This window comes from Bufo bufo, chromosome 1 (genome assembly GCF_905171765.1).
Source record: "Bufo bufo chromosome 1, aBufBuf1.1, whole genome shotgun sequence".
Lineage (NCBI taxonomy): Eukaryota > Metazoa > Chordata > Amphibia > Anura > Bufonidae > Bufo > Bufo bufo.
The window spans coordinates 476,314,646-476,339,016 of NC_053389.1; the positions used below are offsets into that span (position 1 = coordinate 476,314,646).

General features: G+C 42.7%; 1 protein-coding gene across 12 annotated transcripts in view; it reads right to left on the reverse strand.

Annotated features, from left to right (window-relative positions):
* Positions 1–24,371, reverse strand: part of GRIP1 (glutamate receptor interacting protein 1) — a 534,361-nt gene that overhangs the window by 138,337 nt on the left and 371,653 nt on the right. For all 12 annotated transcript variants that reach the window (XM_040409512.1, XM_040409451.1, XM_040409503.1 and 9 more), the window contains exon 2: positions 22,862–22,942. In XM_040409512.1, coding sequence (XP_040265446.1) covers positions 22,862–22,942 — 81 coding nt within the window. The remainder of the gene's footprint in view (positions 1–22,861; positions 22,943–24,371) is intronic.

A 24,371-nucleotide genomic window follows, 5' to 3' on the forward strand; every position in this document is an offset into this window, starting at 1 on the left:
CCAACCAATCATAATATTGTCTCCAGGGTTCGGGCAAACTTACCTGGATATTGGGGAAAAAAATAGGCCAGATAAACTGACCAATCAAACAGCTGATCACCGGGCAGAGCAAATTCTTTCCAGAGATCCTGAAAACGGCGGGAAGAATTTTCCCTCCAAAACATCAGCTAATAATAGTTCCGATCCTGACCTGCACTGCCTTTCTCACCCCCATCATGTTCTGCGGTATACATTGATTCTATTACTGTCATCTTCTTGGCTCATTTCACCCTCTTACTATAGGGTTTTTCACTTCTATTCTTTCAGGGGATTTACTTTTTCTCTTGTTCTTATATTTAGCCTTTGCTGTATCTCTGCTTTCGGCTATTGGTTCTATTGAGCGATAAGATTCTAAAGTGAAACCTGTGTTTTTCAGAGACCTGTACACATTTAGTGTGATATCTTCATATGCTATATCTTTAGCCTCCCTATGATGTCTAGTGTTCTTCTATAGTGGGCCAATTTATTACTTTTTTGACTTGACTATGTATACATCTATAATTCAGCTGTGTTTGACATGTTTAACAACTGTTGGTGGGCGATAGCAGCGTAGGCCAGTGGATTCTGGCATTGCCTTTCTACTGGTGTTCACCACTATTTTTTATTTTATATATTATGATATGTCATGAATTTTTTGTAATAAAATGAATAATATTTATGATTATTTTGGGCATTTTGTCGTTGTTTGTTCGTAAGGGTAAAAAGGAGGTCAGCAGGAAATGTCATTATTGCCATGTTTCCCCCTCCTAAATGTCCGGGGGCTATTCATTCAACAAGGAAAAGATAATAAAAACTGCTCAATTCAAAAGTATTAAAGCTGTAGTGGTGGCTCCTCCATCATAAACACAGTGGCGTAGGGATCGCCATAGCAGCCATAGCAATGGGTATGGGGCCCTACGCCACTGGGGGCCCGCCGCCGACTGAGGATAAAAAAAATAAAAATAAAAAAAATGTGGCGAGTGAGCCAGGCATGGCACTGTGATAGGGGGTGGTCGGGCTCGGAGCCGGCGGAGGTAGAGAGGCAGTCTGGGCGGCGGTTCACCGGAAGTGGAGGAGGCGGGGTCGCAGACTAGGAGCGGCACGTACTAGGAAGCTGCGAGTTGAGCTGCTGGAGTTTCGGTGGCTGGCTGGCGGCGCATGCCCAGTACGGGGTACAGTTCGGTTGGTTCAACTTCAAGTGGCTGAGGTGAGGGCTGGCTGGGGAGTGGGACTGAGTCTGACTGAGTCTCCGTCCGAAGCGGCAGGGTCAGTCAGTGGAGAGATGTGGAGACTGGAGTACTGTAACTGGAGTCACTCTGGAGACTAGTGTAGTGGACAAGTGGAGGAGACTGGAGTTATTTCATCTGTGTCTGTGACCCCTCAGATAGGATTAGGTGGCTGTGTCTTCGCCAATGCCATTAACCATTACCACACCACACTATTAAATAATGCGGGAGCAGTTGCGCCTGCCAAGCTTGAGCAGGTATATGTGTGAATAGGGAAGATGCTGAGATCCGGCGGTAGCTCACACACACAGATGAAATAACTCCAGTAATACAGACCCCTAAGATAGGATTAGGTGGCTGTGTCTTCGCCAAAATGCCATTAACCATTACCACACCACACTATTATATTATGCAGCTGCGCCTGCCAGGCTTCAGCAGGTATATGTGTGAATAGGGAAGATGCTGAGATCCGGCTGTACCTCACAGTGAGGTACAGCCAGATCTCAGCATCTTCCCTAATCCATATTCACACATAAACCTGCTCAAGCCTGGGAGGCGCAGCTGCATTATTTAAAGGGATTCTGTCAGATTTAACCCCTCTAACCTAAGCATATGCTCATGTCCAGACTAATAAAAAGAATCCTAAGCTGGCCTTATTAAACCTCACTATGGCTCTATTTGCCCAAAAAACAGGTTTTTATAACCTGTCAATCACTTACTTAAGGTGCCCAAGGGTAAGTCCGTTAATACAGGGTGCCCGGCCACACCCCTTGCCGTCTGGTGCCCAGCGCCGCCTTCCCTGTCTTCAGCGCCGCCTTCTACAGCTCAGCGCCGCCTCCGCAATCCTCCCCGTCCCTCTGCCAGATCCTGCGCCTGCGCACTAGGCTCAGCCTGATGCGCCCGTGCGGACTCCTGGCAGCGGCAGGCTCGGGATCTGGCAGAGGGACGGGGAGGATTGCAGAGGCGGCGCTGAGCTGTAGAAGGCGGCGCTGAAGACAGGGAAGGCGGCGCTGGGCAACGGACAGCAAGGGGTGCGGCCGGGCACCCTGTATTAACGGACCTTACCTTGGGCACCTTAAGTAAGTGATTGACAGGTTATAAAAAACAGTTTTTTGGGCAAATAGAGCCACAGTGAGGTTTAATAAGGCCAGCTTAGGATTCTTCTTATTAGTCTGGACATAAGCATATGTTTAGGTTAGAGGGGTTAAATCTGATGACAGAATCCCTTTAATAGTGTGGTGTGGTGATGTTGGGGTGGGAGGTCCGAGAGGTATGTGGGGGTGGGAGATCCGGGAGGGGGGGGGGGGCCATAATTTTTTTTTGCTATGGGGCCCAGTCATTTCTAGCTACGCCCCTGCATAAACATCCAAGATTCTACCATCACTGAACTAGCTGGGGGCAGAGGGGCATGTGGCACAATTAGAACAGGGCATACCTCCCAACATTTGAAAATCGCGAAGAGGGACAATATGTGCTGCGCGCATCGTGGGAATTTGTTACATACTAGGCCACGCCTCTAACTCCGCACAAAGCATAATTACTCACTTAGTCAGAACTGCAGCAGCTGGGGATCGGTCAGGTGAGTGTAAGTTCCTTTATTTTTTGTACAGTGTTTTATAAACTGGGACAATTTCATTTCTTGTGTTTCAATATCTATTTAAATATTAGCACATAAATCATCAGATTGGGGCAACTACAGTACCCTGAAAGATTATCAACATTAGGGTTATTCACTTTAGAGAAAAGACGACTGAGGGGAGATCTAATTACTATGTATAAATATATCAGGGGTCAGTACAGAGATCTATCCCATAATCTATTTATCCCCAGGACTGTGACTGTGACGAGGGGACATCCTCTGCGTCTGGAGGAAAGAAGGTTTGTACACAAACATAGAAGAGGATTCTTTACGGTAAGAGCAGTGAGACTATGGAACTCTCTGCCTGAGGAGGTGGTGATGGTGAGTACAATAAAGGAATTCAAGAGGGGCCTGGATGTATTTCTGGAGCGTAATAATATTACAGGCTATGGCTACTAAAGAGGGGTTGTTGATCCAGGGAGTTATTCTGATTGCCTGATTGGAGTCGGGAAGGAATTTTTTATTCCCCTAAAGTGGGGAAATTGGCTTCTACCTCACAGGTTTTTTTTTTTGCCTTCCTCTGGATCAACTTGCAGGATAACAGGCCGAACTGGATGGACAAATGTCTTTTTAAGTGTGCACACCCATAAACTAATACTTTGTTGAAGCACCTTTTGATTTTATTACAGCACTCAGTCTTTTTGGGTATCAGTCTATCAGCATGGCACATTTTGACTTGGCAAGATTTGCCCACTCTTCTTTGCAAAAACACTCCAAATCTGTCAGATTGCGAGGGCATCTCCTGTGCACAGCCCTCTTCAGATCACCCCACAGATTTTCAATCGGATTCAGGTCTGGGCTCTGGCTGGGCCATTCCAAAACTTTAATCTTCTTTTGGTGAAGCCATTCCTTTGTTGATTTTGATGTATGCTTTGGGTCGTTGTCATGCTGAAAGATTAAGTTTCTCTTCATGTTCAGCTTTCTAGCAGAAGCCTGAAGGTTTGGTGCCAATATTGACTGGTATTTGGACCTGTTCAAAATTCCCTCTAGCTTAACTAAGACCCCAGTTCCAGCTGAAGAAAAACAGCCCCAAAGCATGATGCTGCCACCACTATGCTTCACTGTGGGTATGGTGTTCTTTTGGTGATGTGCGGTGTTGTTTTTGCACCAAACATATCTTTTGGAATTATGGCCAAAAATTGCAACTTTGGTTTCCTCAGACCATAACACCTTTTCCCACATGCTTTTGGGAAACTTCAAATGTGTTTTTGCAAAATGTATCCTGGCTTGGATGTTTTTCGTCGTAAGAAAAGGCTTTCCTCTTGCCATTCTACCCCCTAGCCCAGACATGTGAAGAATACGGGAGATTGTTGTCACATGTACCACACAGCCAGTACTTGCCAGATATTCCTGCAGCTCCTTTAATGTTGCTGTAGGCCTCTTGGTAGACTCCCAGACCAGTTTTCTTCTCGTCTTTTCATCAATTTTGGAGAGACGTCCAGTTCTTGGTAATGTCACTGTTGTGCCATATTTTCTCCACTTGATGATGACTGTCTTCACTGTGTTCCATGGTATATCTAATGCCTTGGAAATTATTTTGTACTCTTCTCCTGACTGACCTTTTAACAATGAGATCCCTGAAATGATTTTTTTTCTCATATTTTACAGCACAGAAACCTGACATTTTAACAGGGGTGTGTAGACTTTTTATATCCACTGTAGGTCCACACTGATGGAAGGCAGGGCCAGCAATACCATATTGTGGCACATTATACCACCCCAACAGAGCCAAATACCACAGTTCTTCCCAAAATACTGCCAGCAGCACAAAATACACCCTCAAAAACTTCCACTGGATGGCCATGAGGAGGGCATAGGCGGCCCCCTGGGCATCGGCCCACTGGGAAATTTCCCTGTAAGGTGTATGGCAAATCGGCCCCTGGTCACTTCACTCGCAAAATAATGAGAATGACCAATGTCCAATGAAGACAATATCCTGACCTGACTGCCACCAGGCACTCCTCCTAGAGTTGTGTGGAGTGAATAATCTTTGCCCTAGGTTCCAGAAAACCTAACCGTCCCTCTGCTACCATGGGCATACCTAGAAATTAGAAAGCACTTCAATTACCTAAAAAGTTAAGCAACAATAATATAAAAATATATAATTGTAGTGAAATGTACACACAAATGTGAAATATCAAAGCTAGATAAATGACACTCATGTTTAGAAAGAATTTGTAGTGCTAAGAAAGTAAGTGATTACATTATAAATTAGAAGCTGGTAATAATGGGGAGAAGACAGCCATTATGTAACACCACTTTAAAATTATGAAGGGTAGATTTGCTGAAAATACCAAAAATGTAAGGAATAAACCTGACTTTTTTGTGGTTGGCCTTACAATGTTTATCTTCTCCATAATTCCCACAGCAAATTACATTTTCATAACTACACAGTGAAACTAGTCAACCTTTTCCCTATGTTATCAAGCACAAAATTTTGTCCGAATTTACTGGCAGGGTTTCCCAGTTACCCACATACTGTATAAAGACATTAATGGGGAATGTTTTGAAAAATATTCAGTAAGTAAACCCTTAGAATTCAATATGTTATTTTTCTAGAATCAGAAATTCTGTAATATGGAAGGCCATATGTACAGTAGTCAGTGTATGAGCCATTTCTGGGAATAGGATAGTAAAATAGGTCACATTCCACACTTCTATGCACATGCTTGATTGCTGATTGCAATCTCTTGGGGCAACAAATTCAGTATGCTACACTGCCGTTAAAAACTCACTCTTACAAGATGGATGGAATATTGCCATTAAATAGAAAAAAACCTGGCACATATTTAAAGGGGTTATCCCATGATTAGTGTAAAAAAAAAAAAAATCAGACATAATATAGTACACGAAAATGCCTTTCTAACAAAACAAGAACCATCCTGTACCTTACATGGATTCAGAGATCTTCCCATTCATTGCTCCAATTGCTCTACTAGATTTAGATCAAGGGGATGTGTCCTCTCTCTGTCACGGCGCGGTGTGGGTAGTAAACTTCACACTGAACACAAGAGGCAAGGGAAAGGGTACTAGGCCTGGAAACTAGGGAAGGGAAAAGTCACCACCTAATGAATCCCTAAACCGAGCCCTGACTACTATCAGTATGAACAGACCTCGATGGTAGGAATGTTCATATGCAGGAACCTAGAGCCCTATCTGACCCTAAAGGGCCATGGAAATAGTGTCAGGACAAAAGATGACCTGTTCCTTCCCAGCTGAAGGAACAGGAGACTCCCTCAGGCCTAATACCAAAAGATAGGGGAATACAACAAACAAGAAATAGGGAAACGACACTTAACTCCGAAGTACGCGGACAAGCAGGAACTCAGAGGAGAACCAAACACCAGCACTTTCACAACCAGAAAGGAGATATCAATCGCATAGCATGATGGATGAGACCAGACTAAATAGAGGAGTTGGAATGACCACTTAAGCTACACCTGAGACAAGAGGTGTGGTCAAAACCAGCAACAACACAGAAACAAGTGAAACCAAACAGGCTGTCAGATCACATCACGTGCAGCCAGTCTCTTAGATCTTCTGACCCCGGTCACGGGAGAGACCGTGACACTCTCCATATCATAGCTCTGGAGACACTGAGCATGTGCGTCCACTTCCGCGAGGTGGAATAAAAAAGAGAATAAACACCAGGTGGCGCTATACAGATAGAATTTACTGAATAACCCAGTGGCTTTACTACATTTTTAATTTCACGCTATTACAAAAGTATTCAGATCCAGGTCCTAGTTCGAAAACTGCTGAATATTTTTCTTGGGCACCCCCTTTAAAGTCGCAAAGACTGGTGCCCACAGATCTAATGCCCACAAATATTTACTTATTTTAAGAATAACAGAAAATACTAGTTCATAAGTAGCAACATTACAATGCTTTAAAGATTCCAAAATGGTTTTCAAAGCCACCTATGTCAAAAACAAAATAAATAATAATGATAAAAGAGAAGAATCTGCAATCCGAAGATTCCTTCATTCTACTTATTACATTTCAAATGTGATTCCTTGGTCTAAATTAGATTTAATGACAGGAAGCAATGTTCTATGTGCTTCTATTGAAGGTATGCTTCCAACAATATGGAGAAATCTGGCAGAACTGCTGACAGGAGAATAAATATTTAAAAACTGAAAACAGAAAAGAAACATCTGAAATATCAGAAGTATTAGTTTATGAGGAGAAATTAGACTTTTATATGAACACAATCTGGCAGAGGCAACAAAATTATTGTTTAGAGTAACTTTTTTTATAAATATTTTTAATGTCATATTGCATTTTCAACACAACACAGCACAATACAACACCAGCAAAGTGACATAAAGTGAACAAATCACCATCATTGGTATAGATCAATATATAGTAGCAGAGACATCAGGTTGCCATACAAAAAATAAAACATTGATTGGTAAAGCTGAGGCCTAAAGGTTCCTTAAAGAGTAACTAATTCTTTGAGTAAATTTTTAATTAGCCCTAATAAAAGTTTTTCTACTTTATTAATGGATTTTGTATTTTATTACAATTTTCCCTACCTAAAGCACACCATTCCCTGTGTGCTTAAAACTGACAGGCTGTACACACTTTATGAATGGGGCCGCATAAGCAGGGAGTATGGGCAGGAGCACATTTTGCTGCTCCTGCCCCCCGGAGGATTACCAACTCCTGGCATAGCACATGGGTGCTCTGTACCCATGTGCTATGCCGGGATTAGGTGAGTGGAGCGGCTCCTGCATCTGCCTGCTCCGCTAAGAGTCCTTCGTGTCAGTTCTCCAAATTAAACTCCCTACTAGTAAATCTGTCTTAGTTGTCCATAGTAACCATAGCTCAGCTTTCAGTTTTTCAGAGCCCTGTGGTTTCTACGGGCAACTAAGACTGATTTATTATTCAGTTTGATGAGAGTGGCCTATTGTGTCAGAAAAATGGTGTTCTCCCTGGAACAGCGAATAGTGATTGTGGAAGGCTATATGTGAAACAGATTGATTAAGGAAATGCAAGAGACCTTTCCCGACAAGTACCCAGGAACAAAACCAAACGTTGAAGAAACCGAGGCCTCCATCAATCAGGACGGCTGAAGACTGTCTCAGCAAGTTGGTGTATCACAAACGACGTGTTGGCGAGCGCCGAAATCTCTGAACTTCAAACCATACCGAATATTGTGTGTGCAGGAACTGAAAGAGTCAAAGCTAAGTGTAAATTACTGGACTTGGTTGCGGACTATGATTGCTCACAGACATTTGGACCCATTGCTGTACTTCATGACGGACCAGGCTTGGTTTCATTTATCAGGTCACGGAAATCCCCAGAATACGAGTTACTAGTCCGCAGAAGATCCCCATTTGACTCACGAAACACCATTTCATGACCAGAAAATTGGCATTTGGTGCGCATGAACATGAATAGTGGGCCCAATTTTCTTCAAATCAACCGAGAATACCGTAATTTACCTGGACATCTTTGTACAGTTTTACAACCAACTAAAACTAGAAGGAAAAACGTCCTGCTTTTTCCAACAAGATGGGGCGACATGCCGCACCCCACAGAACTCACTGGCACGGGTTCATGAACTATTTAAGGAGGTGCGAACTGTGAGCAAGGGGTTATGGCCACCACGTTCCTCAGACTTGTCCACAAGCGATTTTTATCTGTGGGGAAATTTAAAACAGAAAGAGTCCGCTAACAATCCATATACCCTGGATCAACTCAATGAAAACATCACAAACATTATCCGACGTTTAGCTTTTTCTGAATAGTGTCCTGGAAGCCATGGTAACCAAAGTCCTGTTTGCCATGGTAAAGTGTAGTGGGGAGCGGGGGAGCAGTATACTTACCGTCCGTGCGGCTCCCGGGGCGCTTCAGAGTGACGTCAGAGCGCCCCATGCGCATGGATGACGTGATCACATGGATCACGTCATCCATGCGCATGGGGCGCTCTGAAGTCATTCTGGAGCGCCCCGGGAGCCGCACGGACTGTAAGTATACTGCTCCTCCGCTCCCCACTACACTTTACCATGGCAAACAGGACTTTAATAGCGTCCTGGGTGCCATAGTAACACTGAACGCATTTTGAAGACGGATCCGTCTGCAAATGCTTTCAGTTCACTTGCGTTGTTACGGATCCGGCGGGCACCTCCGGCAAATGGAATACAGGACGGATCCGGACAACGCAAGTGTGAAAGAGCCCTTAGCTACATCAACAGAAAAATAAAAATGTTATGGCTCTCAGAATGCGAGGATGAAAATGGAAAAAAAAAAACTGCTAGGTCATTGAAGCGACCCTCTGATTCAAGCCAAAAAGAAATCACATTAACTAGGGATGGAACAGAACACTTTTATGGTGACCTCCATTCCATTTTCTTCTGCTGCAGATCTGTCAGTTCCAGACTCCTCTTCTGCCATCAAAGATGGCTGCAGTGCCTCTTAGACTAACTGTTGCAAACTGTGCATCCAGTACAAAAGATATTTCCTGCTTATCCAGCCCTGTTCTTGAATTTGCCAGCACTGTTCATGTGAGCAGTGGTCACCAATCTGAAGGAAGCAGGAAGAGCCTTGGTCTACCAACAGCATCAGGTAGTTTGAGAAATGTTGTGCTCATCTTAAATGGCAGAAAAGAAGCCTGGGAATTGGTAGATCTGTAGCTGAAAGGATCGAAAGGATGGCACCAGATAAGTGTGCTGTTCTTTCCTCAGTCAATACAATTTTTTTTTCTTGAACCGGAGGGTCACTTTAAAATCCTTAAATATTACTTTATTATAAATATATTCCCAAATACCTTTCATTAGTTATAATGGCTTATTTTGTATGGGGATCAATCATTAGGAGAAATAAAATGGCTGCAGTCCTATTAGTACACATAGAGCCTGTCCTAATCACACAGCAGGACAAGTTACTTCACAACACTGAGCCAAGGAGCTGCCTCATCCTCCTCTCTGCTCTGCTTGTCAGGAATCCTGGATACAGTTTATCTTCAACTGAATGTCTGTAGGAATGGCGTTCATGAGGAGACATGAAGTACAAAGAGGAGGGTGGGGGTGTAGATAATGAGCAGCAACACTTGTATGCAGTCTCCATTACCAAAGCCCCACATTACCACAGTCTGCCCTGTCTGTTGTCTCTGTACTTCATGTCTCCTCATGAACTCCATTCCTATAGAGATTCAGTAGAAGATCTTATCAGATGTATTCAGATCATAATCCCTGACAAGTAGAGAGGAGGATGGGGAGCTCTTTAGCTCATTGTCCTAAAGTAACTTGTGCTGTTGTGTGATTAGGACAGGTTTTATGTGCACTAATAGGATGGCGGCCATTTTATTTCTCCTAACAATTGCTCCCTAGACTAAACGAGCCATTATATCTAATGAAAGGTATTTGGGAACATATATTTACTGTATATATATATATATATATATATATATATATATATATAATATAAAGTAATAATTAAGGGTACTTTCACACTTGCGTTTTTATTTTCCAGCATAGAGTTCCATCCTAGGGGCTCTATACCGGAAAATAATTGATCAATTTTATCCCCATGCATTCAGTTTTATCCCCATGCAATGGAATTCTTCAGTTCAGTCTTTTTGACTGATCAGGACAGAGATAAAACCGCAGCATGCTACGGTTTTATCTCCGGCCAAAAAAACTGAACACTTGCCTGAATGCCGGCTCCGGCATTTTTTCCCATAGGAATGTATTAGTGCCAGATCCGGCATTCAAAATACCGGAGTGGCGGATCAGTTCTTCAGGTCTGCGCATGCGTAGACCGAAAAAAAAGTGAAAAAAAATGAGTGCCGGATCCGTTTTTCCGGATGACACCGGAAAGACGGTTCCGGCACTTCAATGCATTTGTAAGACGGATCAGGATCCTGATCAGTCTTACAAATGCCATTTAATGGCAAAGAGTGGGAAAGGTGATAAACAATAGTCAGCTGTTCAGTTCCCTAGAGCTCCAGTGGTCTCTGCTGGTCACTGCTTACTTGTCCTGCATTGATGACATCACATACACCCATGTGTCTGCTGAGGCCAGTGACTGGCTGCAGCAGTCATGTACATGTGTAGCACATCATGGCTTTAGGGAAGTAAGCAAAGACACACGGTGGCCATCAGTATGGCAGAACTGGAGTGGCAGGGGATTGAACAGGTGAGCATTGTTTGTTTTCCAGACAAACCTCTGGGAGTAAATAATGAACATTTCTGTTGAATGACAGCAAGTGGAGATTTTGAAAATAATGGTGAATTGATATAGAAAATATATTAAAAACTGTATAACTTCCTTTTACACAAAATGGAATACTCCTTGTCACTGGGTTGCGGTTCCACATAAAAATCTTCACGTTTGCCTTCTGGAGATCTTAGCTAGATAAATAAATACAGAAAGCTGCAGCAAGAGCTGTTTTAGGATCTTGTGTTCTGGACTTAGCTCAATGTTAACGGGGTTGTCGAAGTTATATTTATTGATGACCTATCCTCCTCTTCACTGTTTACCTTCTAGCCGTTGCATCTGCAGAGGTGAGCAGGTGTAATTACACCTAACTGTCCCATTCATTTCAATGGTACGGATCGCTCCTATATGGTAACGATCCGTACCATTGAAATGAATGGGACAGTTAGGTGTAATTACACCTGCTCACCTCTGCAGATGCAACGGCTAGAAGGTAAACAATGAAGAGGAGGCAGCGCTGGCACGGTGCGCGCCTTCTCTTCAAACAGCTGATCGGCGGGGGTGTCGGGTGTCAGACCCCAGCCGATCTGATATTGATGACCTATCCTGAGGATAAGTCATCAATAAATATAACTTCAACAACCCCTTTTATATTTGAACTACAGCATCTGTAAGGGTACTTTCACACTAGCTGTGACGAATACCGTACCCCGACTGACGTTGGACGTCAAATACGTAAAGCCAGCTTGGTACAGTGTTCACAGACTTCTCCTGTCCACACGGGCACAGAGAGGCAACAAGCTGAGGGTGCCTTTTCACTGCCCCAGTGAAACAACACTTCCTCAGCCCGGGAAGACTGCCACCAGCTTCTCGTTTGATATAAGCCCGGCCTGCTAACAGGATTATATAGGGTGAGAAATCAACCCGCAGTAGCGTATAACTATGCCGAAACACGGATGTGGGGATTTGTGATTGAGATACCAGAACAGCACAAGATTAAATTATATATTTAATTGCCTTAAGGGCTCACTAGACATAACACAATATACACAGGAAATATATACAGTGGTCTGAGTGGTAAATACAGATGGCGTGGTACAAACAGGGTTGAGCAGAACAAAAAGGTCAGTTTACCAGGTATATGAGTCCTTTGGGTTGTGATGAGTTCTTAGCTGTGGTCACATGGGAAGCAGTGATGTCAGCAGGTTGCAGGTCCCTCTAAACACATGGCACGATGTGACCTCCCTTCAGTGAAAAGACCTGCCTGCTTGCTGGCACAAGCCTTTTAACCTGTAGCCACTCCCCTTCTTCTGGGGCTGGCAGCAAATGAGCCACAAAACCAATTAGTGGTCATGGCTCCAGACCAGAATGTCGCAGGAAGGTGGTTCTGGGACCAATGGATCCGCCTGGGTTCCGGCTACCAGTAGTCCAACCATTGTACAGTTATTTGTTTTTTGTGGGGAGATATGTATATCTGCCCTCCCTGGCATCCCACCACCAAACTATGACCACGGGCCTGTTCATCGTGGCCACAGGGACACAAATATGTATCCGGTTTATGCCTGATGGCCGGGTGATTCATAATTCCTTATAAATCGCTGGTTCCATGATGTCTAAAAAATTTGATTGAACTGGGGAATAGCCTAGACCCCTGCAGAGATGTTTTTCCTGTTCAATTAGCTGGGTTCCTGGCTGGCTGAATGAAGGCTAGAGATTGTAAATAAAGGTGGCCTGCCAGAAGTTTTCTGCTATTTGGCAGGGCTTTGAAGCAGGGCCCCCCTGTGGAGTTTACTACCTCTGCTATCTGACAGCAGATGGGTGGTGTGGGAACATGGCTGACATTAAATAATAATCCATATTCCTCACACTAGAGTTTTAGTTTTCCGGTATTGAGTTTCGTCCTAGGGGCTCAATACTGGAAAAAAACTGATCAGTTTTATCCTAATGCATTCTGAATGGAGAGCATTCTGTTCAGTATGCATCAGTTCAGTCCTTCTTACGCTTTTTGGCCGGAGAAAATACCGCAGCATGCTGCAGTTTTCTCTCCGGCCAAAAATCCTGAACACTTGCCGGAATGACGGATCCGGCATTAATTTCCATTGAAATGCATTAATGCCAGATCTGGCCCCAAGAATTCCAGCAAAACAGATCTGTTCTTTCCGTCCGCGCATGAGCAGACCATTAAATCTGTGGAAAAAAAAAAAAAAAAACGGATCAGTTTTTCCGGATGACAACCGGAAAGATGGATCCGGTATTGCAATACATTTGTGAGACGGATCCGCAAATGCATCCGTTTGTGTCCAGATTGCCAGATCCGGCGACGGAACTGCCTGCCGGAATCTTCTGCCGCAAGTGTGAAAGTACCCTAATTCTGCTTTTCTGTTCTATTTAAAAGCCAGTGTAAACCCACTCTTGCTTTTTCTTGCTGTGTGTTAAGTGACCAGGTTCCTTCTAAAATAACATCCCATAATGCTGCAGATATGACAGTCTTTTATAAAAGCCTACTAGAAATAATGAGAGCATTTAGTCTCATGCTAGTGGGTATACGTCTTAGTAATAGAATAGGGCCAATAGAAAAGGAGGTGACGTGTGCCTGTATATAAGGAGTGATATAATGGCGAGTGTGAAGGAGGCAATTGTGGGTGAGGATGTTGAAACCTTATGGGTGGAATTACAAAGGGAAATAAAAACTGAAAAAATAATACTTGGTGTAATCTATAGACCTCCTAACATCACAGAGGAGATAGAAGTTCAGCTGTATAACCAAATAGAGTGGGCTGCAAATAGAGTGGGCTGCAAAGGCTGGTACAGTGGTCATAACGGGAGATTTTAATTTCCCAGGTATTGACTGGGGTCATGGTTCTGCCTCAACTGCAAAGGGGAGAAAATTCCTCAACTTGCTGCAGGAACACTTTATGGGCCAGTTTGTCGAAGATCACTCTCAGGGCGATGTTTAGCTGTATCTGGTAATTTCTAACAATGCAGAGCGTGTAGAAAATGTTACTGTTCGTGAAACACTAGATAATAGTGATCACAACATAATTATATTCCCCCTAGACTATAAAAAGTAAACTCTCGCTGGGAGGGCAAAAACACAGAATTTTAAAAAGGCTAATTTCCCTGGGTTGAGGGCAGCATTTCAGGGCATAGACTGGGAGCAACTACTGTCACATAATAATACTGAGGATAAATGGGAGAGCTTTACATTCACATTGAGTAATTACACTGCAAAATGTATTCTTATAGGAAACAAGTATAAATAGCTCAAATTAAACCCCACATGGCTTACAGCTACTGTAAAAAGGAAAAAAAAATGACAAAAATACAAATCTGAGGGGGTCAGCCTTTGACATTTTAAAGCTTAATAAAATCTGTAAAAAAGAGATAAAAACTGCAAAAATACAAAATAAATGTCAGGTTGCCAAATTTAGCAAAACAAACCCTCAAAAATGTTTTAAATATATAGATGGAAAAAAACAAGGTCAGAGCAGGTAGGTCCCCCAAATAATGGTAATGGGGGATGGTCTCTTAAGATAAGGAAAGGGCAGAGTTACTAATTATTTTTTTTTCTTTAGCTCTGTATATACAAAAAAGAGAAAGGAGCTGATATCGGTGGTGCCAGGGCTGTTAGTACATCCAGTAATATACTCAATTGTTTAACTGTAGATATGGTCCAAGCTAAGTTAAATAAGGTAAATGTGACCATGGCTTCAGGTCTAAATGGATTACACCCAAGAATTATTAAAGAACTCAGTTAAGTTATTGCTGTGCCCCTGTTCATAATTTTCAGAAGTTCTCTAGGAACGGGTACAATGCCAACCAACTGGCGCAAGGCAAATGTGGTGCACATATTCAAAAAGGGATCTAGGTCCTCCCCAGGTAATTATAGACCAGTAAGCTTAATGTCTGTTATGGGAAAAATATTTGAAGGACTCTTATGGGGGTTTTCCGGGATTTTGATACTGATGACCTATCCTCAGGATAGGTCATCAGTATCTGATCGGTGACGATCTGACACTTGGGACTACCGCAGATCAGTTGTTTGAGAAAGCATCGGCACTCCTGTGAGCGCCGCGGCCTTCTCACAGCTTACCAAGCAAAGCCCCATCTATTGGCGGCTTTGCTTGGTATTGCGCTCAGCCCCATTGAAGTGAATGGGGCTGAGCACGATACCAAGCACAGCCACAATACAATTTAAGTACGGAGAAGGTCACGGCGATCACAGGAGCGCCAATGCTTACTCAAACAGCTGATTGGCGGGGGTCCCTGGTGTTACCGATCAGATACTGATGGCTTATCCTGGAAACCCCTTTTAAGGGACTATATACAAAAGTATGTACCTGTTAATAATATCATAAGTGAGAACCAGCATTGGTTTACCAAGGACAGAAGTTATCAGACTAACCTGATTTGTTTTTACGAGGAGGTCAGTAGAAGCCTGGGCAGGGGGTGGCTGTGGATGTAGTGTTCTTGGATTTTGCAAAAACATTTGATACTGTCCCTCATAGACGTTTAATAGGTAAAATAAGGTCTGTAGGCTTATAAAGTATAGTTTATAATTGGATTGAAAACTGACTGAAGGACCGTGTCCAGAGAGTTGTGGTCAATGATTCCTATTCTGAATGCTCCCCAGTTATAAGTGGTGTACCCCAAGGTTCAGTGGTGGGTCCCCTATTATTTAATTTATTTATTAATGATATCGATTGTGGGATTAATAGCACTGTTTCTATTTTTGCAGATGACACTAAGCTATGTAGTAGAAGATGTCCAAAAACTACAAGCTGAGTGTTTGGGCATCTAATTGGCAAATGAGGTTCATTGTGGATAAATGTATGGTTATTCATCTGGTTAGTAATAATCTACATGCATCATATATCTTAGAGTATTTAACACTGAGAGAGTCATGTGTAGAGAAGAATTTGTAGATCAGATAAAATAACAGCATACAATGTCAATCAGCTGCTTCTAAGGCTAGCAGGATATTGTCATGTATTAAACAAGGAATGGACATGCAAGACAGGGACGTAATACTACCACTTTACAAAGCTTTGGTGCAGCCTGATCTGAAATATACAGTTTAGTCTATAGAAAGTATGTCCTGGAGCTGGAAAAAGTACAAAGGAGAGCAACTAAACTTATAAGGGCACTGGTCTTAGTTATTAGGAAAAAAATTAATTTAATCTTTTGAAGAGACATCTAAGGGGGTATGCGATTAACCTATACAAACATATACTGTATTTTTTGCAAAACATGGAGGAAAAATAGCAGGGTGTCTTATAGTCCAAATGCTAATGACTGCTTCTATTATGGAAGTAGTCATTAGCATGCAGGAGGTGCAGGAAGCGGTGAGGGAAGTGCTATGCCAGCTGTACTCACTCTCCCTGGTCTTCTTCCAAGACCCGCTCTGACTGTACAGCATCAGGATGTAGTGCACAAAGGCACGCACTATGATCTGATGCTGTACAATGTCAGGTCACAATGCAGCGTGGGCTGGAAGAAGCAGTGCGGTGAGTTCTGGATTTGCAGGGTGGCAGCCACGTCCGGAGCAAGCAAGGAAAGCTTTTTTTCTGATCTGAGGCTTATGGGGGTCTGATCTGAAGTTCATGGGGGTATGATCTGAGGCTCATGCGGGTCTGATCTGCAGCTGATGGAGGCTGGGGGTGTGTGATAGGGGTCTGATCTGAGGCTGATGAAGGTTGAGGGTCTGATCTGCGGCTGATTGGGCTGGAGGGTGTGATCTGAGGTCTGATTGAGCTTAGGTGTCTGATGAAAAATATATATATATTTTTATTTTCCTCCTCTAAATCCTAGGTGCTTCTTATAGTCCGGTGAGTCTTCTAGTCTGAAAAGTACAGTGAATGGGCTGTACAAAAAATATGTTGAAAAGCTGTCCATCTAAAATCCCCTCAAAAGACAATGGGGCACTACCTCCATCTGGAGAAGAAAAAGTTCAGTCTCCAGAAGCGTCAAAACTTCTTTACTGTAATAACTGTAAATCTGTGGAATAGACTTGCTCAGGACGTGTTCACAGCAGGAAGAGTGGTTAGTTTTAAAAAGGGCTTAGATGATTTCTTAAAAGTAAATAACATAAATGCTTATGAAAAGGTGTAGAAGTCTGGGTCTCACTTCCCTTTTCTAAAATTCACATCCTAATTATCCCTTGGTTGAACTTGATGGGACTTACCGGTATGTCTTTTTTCAACCATATTAACTGTCAGGGAGCTGATTTTCTTGGCCCCCTGGAGCCCCCCAGCTATGCATCCTGCATCTGCGAGAGGACTGCATTTATTCCTATATCTACCTGAATCAGCTATGTTGTTATCTTTCTTAATACAGTGATACTATACCATTTAATCTGTATTGGATTCATATCAAGTATATTTTAGCGGTTATACACTGTTAAAAGTGCTCTATCTCAGAGGCTTGGTAATTTATGATTTATTTATCTCTATATATGGCATCCTATTACCATACTGATACCGTTGGTCCCCTGATGAAAGTGATAGGTAGGTATTAGGACAGGTTAGCCCAGGTAGGTGGACAGAGTGCATCTCTGGGCTGAGCAGTATTTGTAAGGGTATGAACAGGGACAGACATATTATATCTTGATTCTCTGTCCCAGATGTATTTTATTGTCCTCATTTTTTGCTAACCGTCCATTGTATTTGACAGCTTTTTGTACTATAGTTATCATGGTCCAGTTTGGACCACATTTATCTTTTGTATTTTAATTGTATGTACCGTAGATTAAAGGTTAAGTTTTAGGAAGTTGCCCTCAGTGATTTATATATTAACTATGTCACTATGCAATAGGCGGACACTGGGTGCAAGAACCACTGTAATAAAATATGCAAAGTTTGTAATCTTGTTTGATATTAATGGCAATCTGTAACCTGTACTGTGCTGTCCTCACTGATTCCAGTGGTCTGTCACTTCTGAGATGGCAGTCAGTATTTTATAGTACTGACATGTGGAACCCCACAGCACGTGCCAGCACTGCGAGGAAGATGAGTCTGATGAGACTCACTGTCCCCACCCTCCTCAGTCTCCGGATGATGACTGACAGGTTTCTTTTCTGTTGTGCATATGAAAGAAACCTACCAGTTATTGTCTGGACTCATCTTCCTAGCACCGCTGGCGCAAGCTGCGGGGTTCGGCATGTTTAGTAAAAATACTGACTGCCAGCACAGGAGTAAGAGACTGCTGCAATCAAAGGTTCTGTCACCACACTATGCTGCACTCAGTGAGGGCTACATAGTACAGGTGACAGGTTCCCTTTAAAGGGGTTGTCTAGTTTTCAAATACTGTATAAGAAGGGCAAAAAATGTATTTGTTCTGGATTAGTCCAGGATTCCCATGTCTTGACCACGGTGGACATCAGCTACAAAGAGTGTCTTTGGCTCTGGAGGAAATATCCTATCCTGCATTACACAGACAACCCATTAAAGGGGTTCTCAGTTCCATTTATATTGATGACTCTATCTTTACGATAGGCCATCAATTTCTGATTAACAGGGGACTGACACCCTGCACCTCTGCTGATCAGCTGTTCCGCAGCAGCTCTGGCACTCGGTGCTGGAACTACACCTCGGTCCACTGTGTGTAGTGGACGGAACTGGTTACTGAGGTGCTGATCCTATTCACTGGGGCTATGGCAGAACAGCTGATCGGTGGGGTTCTGAGGTGTCAGTCCCCTGCTAATTAGATATTAATGGTCTATCATGAGGATAGGCCATCAATATAAAAGGAATGGAAAACCCATTTAATATGTTTCCTCACGGTGTAATGCTTAATTTCCTCTGTAGTGGTTCTATGATGGGAAGCTGAACACTCTCAGCCAGGTGTCTCCTCAGTTTACAGCTGATCTTTGGGGACCCAACAGGGGACACTTTGTGATCAATTTAAGCAGATGACTCCTTTAAGCATTAAAACCCTTATTAGAAATGTTACTTCAGACTACATAAATATAACCACCTTAAGACCACAAGACTTCAATTTCATTAGTTACTGTTCAGTCGCTCAATGCCGATTTCCATTGCCATGGCGTATTTGGAAATGTTTGTCTACTCCATAAGTATAACTCTGCAATATGATTTAGCAAGTGGCCACCGCATGTTTCTGAGTAGTATTCCAGAGTATTTACCGGACAACCGCTCATTTCACCAATTCCTGCTTCTTGAAGAAAGGCAACTTTCCCAGCAATATTTTGGCAGTTGCTCCAACACACTGTAGTACAGTCCCCAGCCAGTTCCTAAGGAGCAACTGACAAAATTATTGAACAATCATTACCAATCTCTACAAAAGGGAAAGTCTTGTTTCAAAACACAGAACAGCTTACGGTGAAGCCACCTACATAACATTTTTGTTGATTTTGTTCTCAGTATAGAGATTTTGTTCTCAGTCCTATGTCTATTCTAAGGCAAGCTTTATAACTCAGAATCTCATTAACAGCGCTTCTCGAATATACTTCTATTTTTTAAACTGTTCCCTTTACTAGTTGGAGTATTATAAAATAGTGCAGGGCCACAATGGGAATGCAGATTCTCCACCAAACTGACCAACTGAAACCACTCTCCCATGGACACAGGCTCTCGTAGATCTTCTGTCAGTGAAGGTAGAAGATTGCTTCAGCTTACAAAGTGAGGACAATCCATAACCAAAGTTTTTATTATTAGTAGTATTGGCAGTAGTTGTAAATCAACTTACATCACACTTTTTATAGCAGAATACTGCAGTAACACATTGTAACAATTACAGTGCGGTACAGGCAAATTGCATTAGATAGGATCTCTGCCCATTTGCCCACTGATTAAAATGATCTGTGATTAGAGGAGTAAAGAAGAGGTTCTCGTTGGCTGAGTGGAGGCTGCGTATAGGGAGATATCTGTAAATTAGAAATGTAGGACGGCATAGAATTGAATAAGTCTTTGAAGATTAAAGTGAGGATTGTGAAATGGATTTTTATTAACAGGCAGTCAGTGGAGGGTCTGACAGATGGGGTGGATTGGAGGAGTGTTAGTCTGGTTATCAGTAGGCCACTAAGAATTTTGAAAGGTCTCCTATGATTTTTATTGGAGACGGCAGTAGGTAGAGTGAGGATGTGAGGGATGAGTGGCATGTTACACCATAGGCAATGTGCTTGTGTAGAGAAGGAAAGTAGAAGGATCATTTTTATATGCTCTGTAACGGGTGAAACATGACATCAAGAAGGAAGACCTAGGAGACCTAGATATTGATCTATCTGTAGGAGACTACTATTAGGCTCCATTCACACATCCGCAATTCCATTCCGCAATTCCGATCCTGAAAAAAATAGAACAATAGCGCAATAGCGGACAAAAATAGGAATATTCTCTTAGTGTCGGCAATGTGCGGTCCGCAAAATGCGAAACGCACATTGCCGCTGTCCATGTTTTGCGGATCCGCGGATCTGCTAAACACACACGGATGTGTGAATGGACCCTTATAAGGAATGTGTCACCAGAAAATGACCTGTTCTGTAAAGTTTTTATGTTTTTTTTTAGAATATGTGATTGTTCTTTTTTTCCATTTTCCATTTAGGTAAACAAAAAATCCTGCACTGTTAACCAGGCCTATTAAAGCGGTTTTCCAGGCTTCTGATATTGATGACCTGTCCTCAGGATAGATCATTATTATCAGATAGGGGATGGGGGGGGGGGGGGGGTCAGCTGTATGAAGAGAAGGCATGCATTGTCTCTCTTCCTTCTTGCCACTGCTATGTAGACAGTGAGCACCGCACCCCCGCCAATCTGATATTGATAACCTATCCTGAGGATAGGTCATCAATATTAAAAGCCCTTTAAGATGCGGAGACTTGCTTTTACAGACCGCGCTTCAGCAGTCATCTTGTTATCGTCACAGACTGGTTTACAATGACAGATAACACCTATATATAGATAACACAGGATCCACCATTCACTATAGGTGATGGTCACAGCTTATTTATTCCCCCCTCCATGCACAATGACCTCTGTACAAATCACAGAGTAGTGCATGTCTAGAAAACTCTTCCATAGAAGTCCATGAACATTTCAGGTCTATTGTGTCTATGGCACGTGTTGCTCTCCAAATGTTGCTAACAATAGCTCAGACAATGGCAGCCCCATAATCATATACAGAAAACAATATAAAAATCTGAAAATAAAAACTGATTCGGAAAAAAAGAAGAAAATGCATCACTATCTAGTTTTAATTGGCAAGAAACATAGATCACAAGTTCCTTTTAAAGGGGTTGGCCACTTTGCGGTTACTGTTGACCAATGTCTTTGCAAGATGTCTATATGGTATTTAATAATATAGCCTTTGTAGAAATTCTGTGCCATTTTCTATATTTCATAAGCAATGCCCCCCTTGTTTGCACTGTCCACACAGAGATCTTGTCCATAAAATGGCTGCTGATGGAGAGTCATGTGACCAGGCAGATCACCTCCATGTGATGCCTCCTCCATTCCCATACACTGCACCTGCACTGTTGGGAGTCTGATACGGGTTCAGTGTGTTTGAATACGGAGACCGAGTGGTGTCTGGTCCCATCATCCTCCATCAGCAGCCATCTTATGGACAGGACCTCTGTGTGTATAACACTGAATATCTGCCTAACAAGGGGGCATGGGTTATGAAATGGCACAAAATATAAACAAAGTCTAGATTAGTAAAAGTTATATAGTCATCTTACCTACATATGAGTCACAAGTATGTAGGAAGTGGCTAACCCCTTTAACGTAATTTCTAATGCATACATGGTGGTAATCCTACACTATAAAGGTCTAGTATGCATATCTCCAATACAAGACGAGTGACCATGAATGACAACATGTATTATTGCCAAGAGCTGCACTCATAATTCTGCTGGCTGTTATTGGGACAAAGCTTAGCTGAGCTCCTCCAAGGTGGTTGTCTTCCATGCTTCATTCTAGAAATGTAAGCATCTCCTCCGTTCCTGTATAGCGCCTGATATAGAGACTGTAGGCTATGATGCCACCCACTACCAACCAGCTGTGACTATGAAGATATGACAAAAATATATATTTACATAGATTGGAGCATTTCACTCTAATAAGTAATGGAATTATTATAATAGAGACTGTTCATCCTAAATGGTGCTGTCGCTGCCTACCGAGATATGGTTGCTTACCAGCAGGGTGCATGTCAGGAAATAGGGATTCTGCAGCATTCATTCAGAGAATGTACAGTACTGTTTGACATCATTCGCTTGTCGCAAGCAACACACTGACAGGCTGACGGCAAGGAATACCAGCTGGGTGGAAGTTTACATCTAGCACGGCAAAACATTTTTAAGACTAGATTCCAGCCACAACATTTTACGGCAAATCTTTAGAGGCCATCTCTCAGCAGCAGCGCAGTCAATTAGAGGCAGAGTCTATCACGCGCTGCCGCTTTAATCTTCCTCTGCTTTTTCACACTCATTAGAGCAGACAGATTTAAACCCAGAACAGCTATTTTACTAAGTGTGTCTTGCTGAAGAAACCGTAAATGCATTTTAAAAAAAACTTCACACCAACAGCCATGATCACCCCCCCCCCCCCCCCACCTCTAAGTCAAGTCCATCTGTAAGTCTTATTTCCAGTAGATCAGGCTCCATCAGTAAAAAACTAGAGAGGACAAAAAGTCAAGGATTTGCCCGTAGCAACCACATTTCAGATATCTTAGTCACAGTTTAGAAATGTAAAACCCAGTGATCCGTACTCCGCATTTTGTCTGCACTGGTCTTCAAAAAACCGGTCCACATTGTCCATGAGATGACGTTATACTGTCATAGGTGTCTACCTACCCGTGATGCTCTGTCTTCTAACAGCCAATGAACCATCTGGCGCTTTCGTCTGGGAAGCAGACTTTGTATAAGGACCTTCATCTGTGAACAAACAAAATCAAACCTTAAATTGGTCGGAAATGAAAGAGAAGAACTGCAAGCATTTCCTACAAACGGAAAAAGTGACAAGGAAGCCAAGAGCGCACCACTAAATGAATTGCTGCATTTATTTTGACATCTGTACACCGAAGTGTAATAGTTTTGTCTGGCAAAGCAGTGTGAGCACATCGAGCTAAATGGCATGTAATTGAGGCAGCTTCATTCATCTTAAATTGTGTGTGAATAATAGAACATAAAGCATATATAATGTGACACGAATCAAAGTGATCTGCTAAATAACTGGGCTTGTGAAATCTCTTTTTTACTGCTTACGTTTCAGGAATTAGGAAATACTAGAGTACAGGCACAAGGACAGAAGTAAATACCTTGGGCCCACCCAAGATAGGCCCCTGCCCGCTTCAAGGAGTATGTTCATGGTAACAAGTCACCATTGGCAGTAGTTTGCTTACAAGTCTGGCTCAAATGTTTTAGGTATCTTTTTTGTGTGGCAGGCATAAAGTGTTCTATTATTTTGTATTTTCCTTGACCCAGTGGTTAGGCATTCCAAACAAAAAGGAACACCGATATTGGATATGACTAAGGTCTCATGCACACGGCCGTTGCCATTCAAGTTGAATAGGTCTGGATCCATCTGCGGCAGCCACATGGATAGTGCCCGTGCATTGGGGACCTCAAATTGAGGTGCCCAATGCACAGAACGGCCAAGCAATGGCCGTGTGCCTGAGGTCTAACACAAGTTAGGTAGGGTGCTTGTGGAGGACCAGTTAAACCCTCAGTAAATCAAATCCAAAGAAATCCATGGCATTCCTAAAGACTGTTTGCTTAAAGGGGTTGTGCAGGCAGTTTATATTGATGACCTCTCCTCAGGATAGGTCATTAATATCTGATCGGTGTGGGTCTGACCCCCCAGAACCCTCATGACGAGTGCTACTTCATCTTGGAAGTGAGTGTAATTACAAGTACTCGCTCCATTCACTTGAGGAACGCTGCCTCCTCTTCAAGCAACTGATCGGCAGGGTGCCGATCAGATATTGATGACCTATCCTATATACTGCCTGCACAACCCCTTTACGGCCAGTTTCACACGAGCATATTCAGTTGGGAAACACACTCTGTCTTATGGCTGCATTTACCGGACCAAACATTGCTACTTGAACTCACAACAACATAATAATTTATGATCCTGGGACTTGGTCTAATGTACTGTACTCAATGCCATGACCCATGATTAGGCAGGAACTGACAGCATCCTAAGTCAGTATGATGCTACTTGTTCTGGTCAGAGGAGAAGTGTTCGATCCAGGAAATGCATCCTTCATACACAGCATGTTTCCTGGAGTGTGAAACTGGACTAAAACCATTAGTAAAAGTTGAAAATTCACTTTATCAAGTCCTTCCGGACCATTATCAG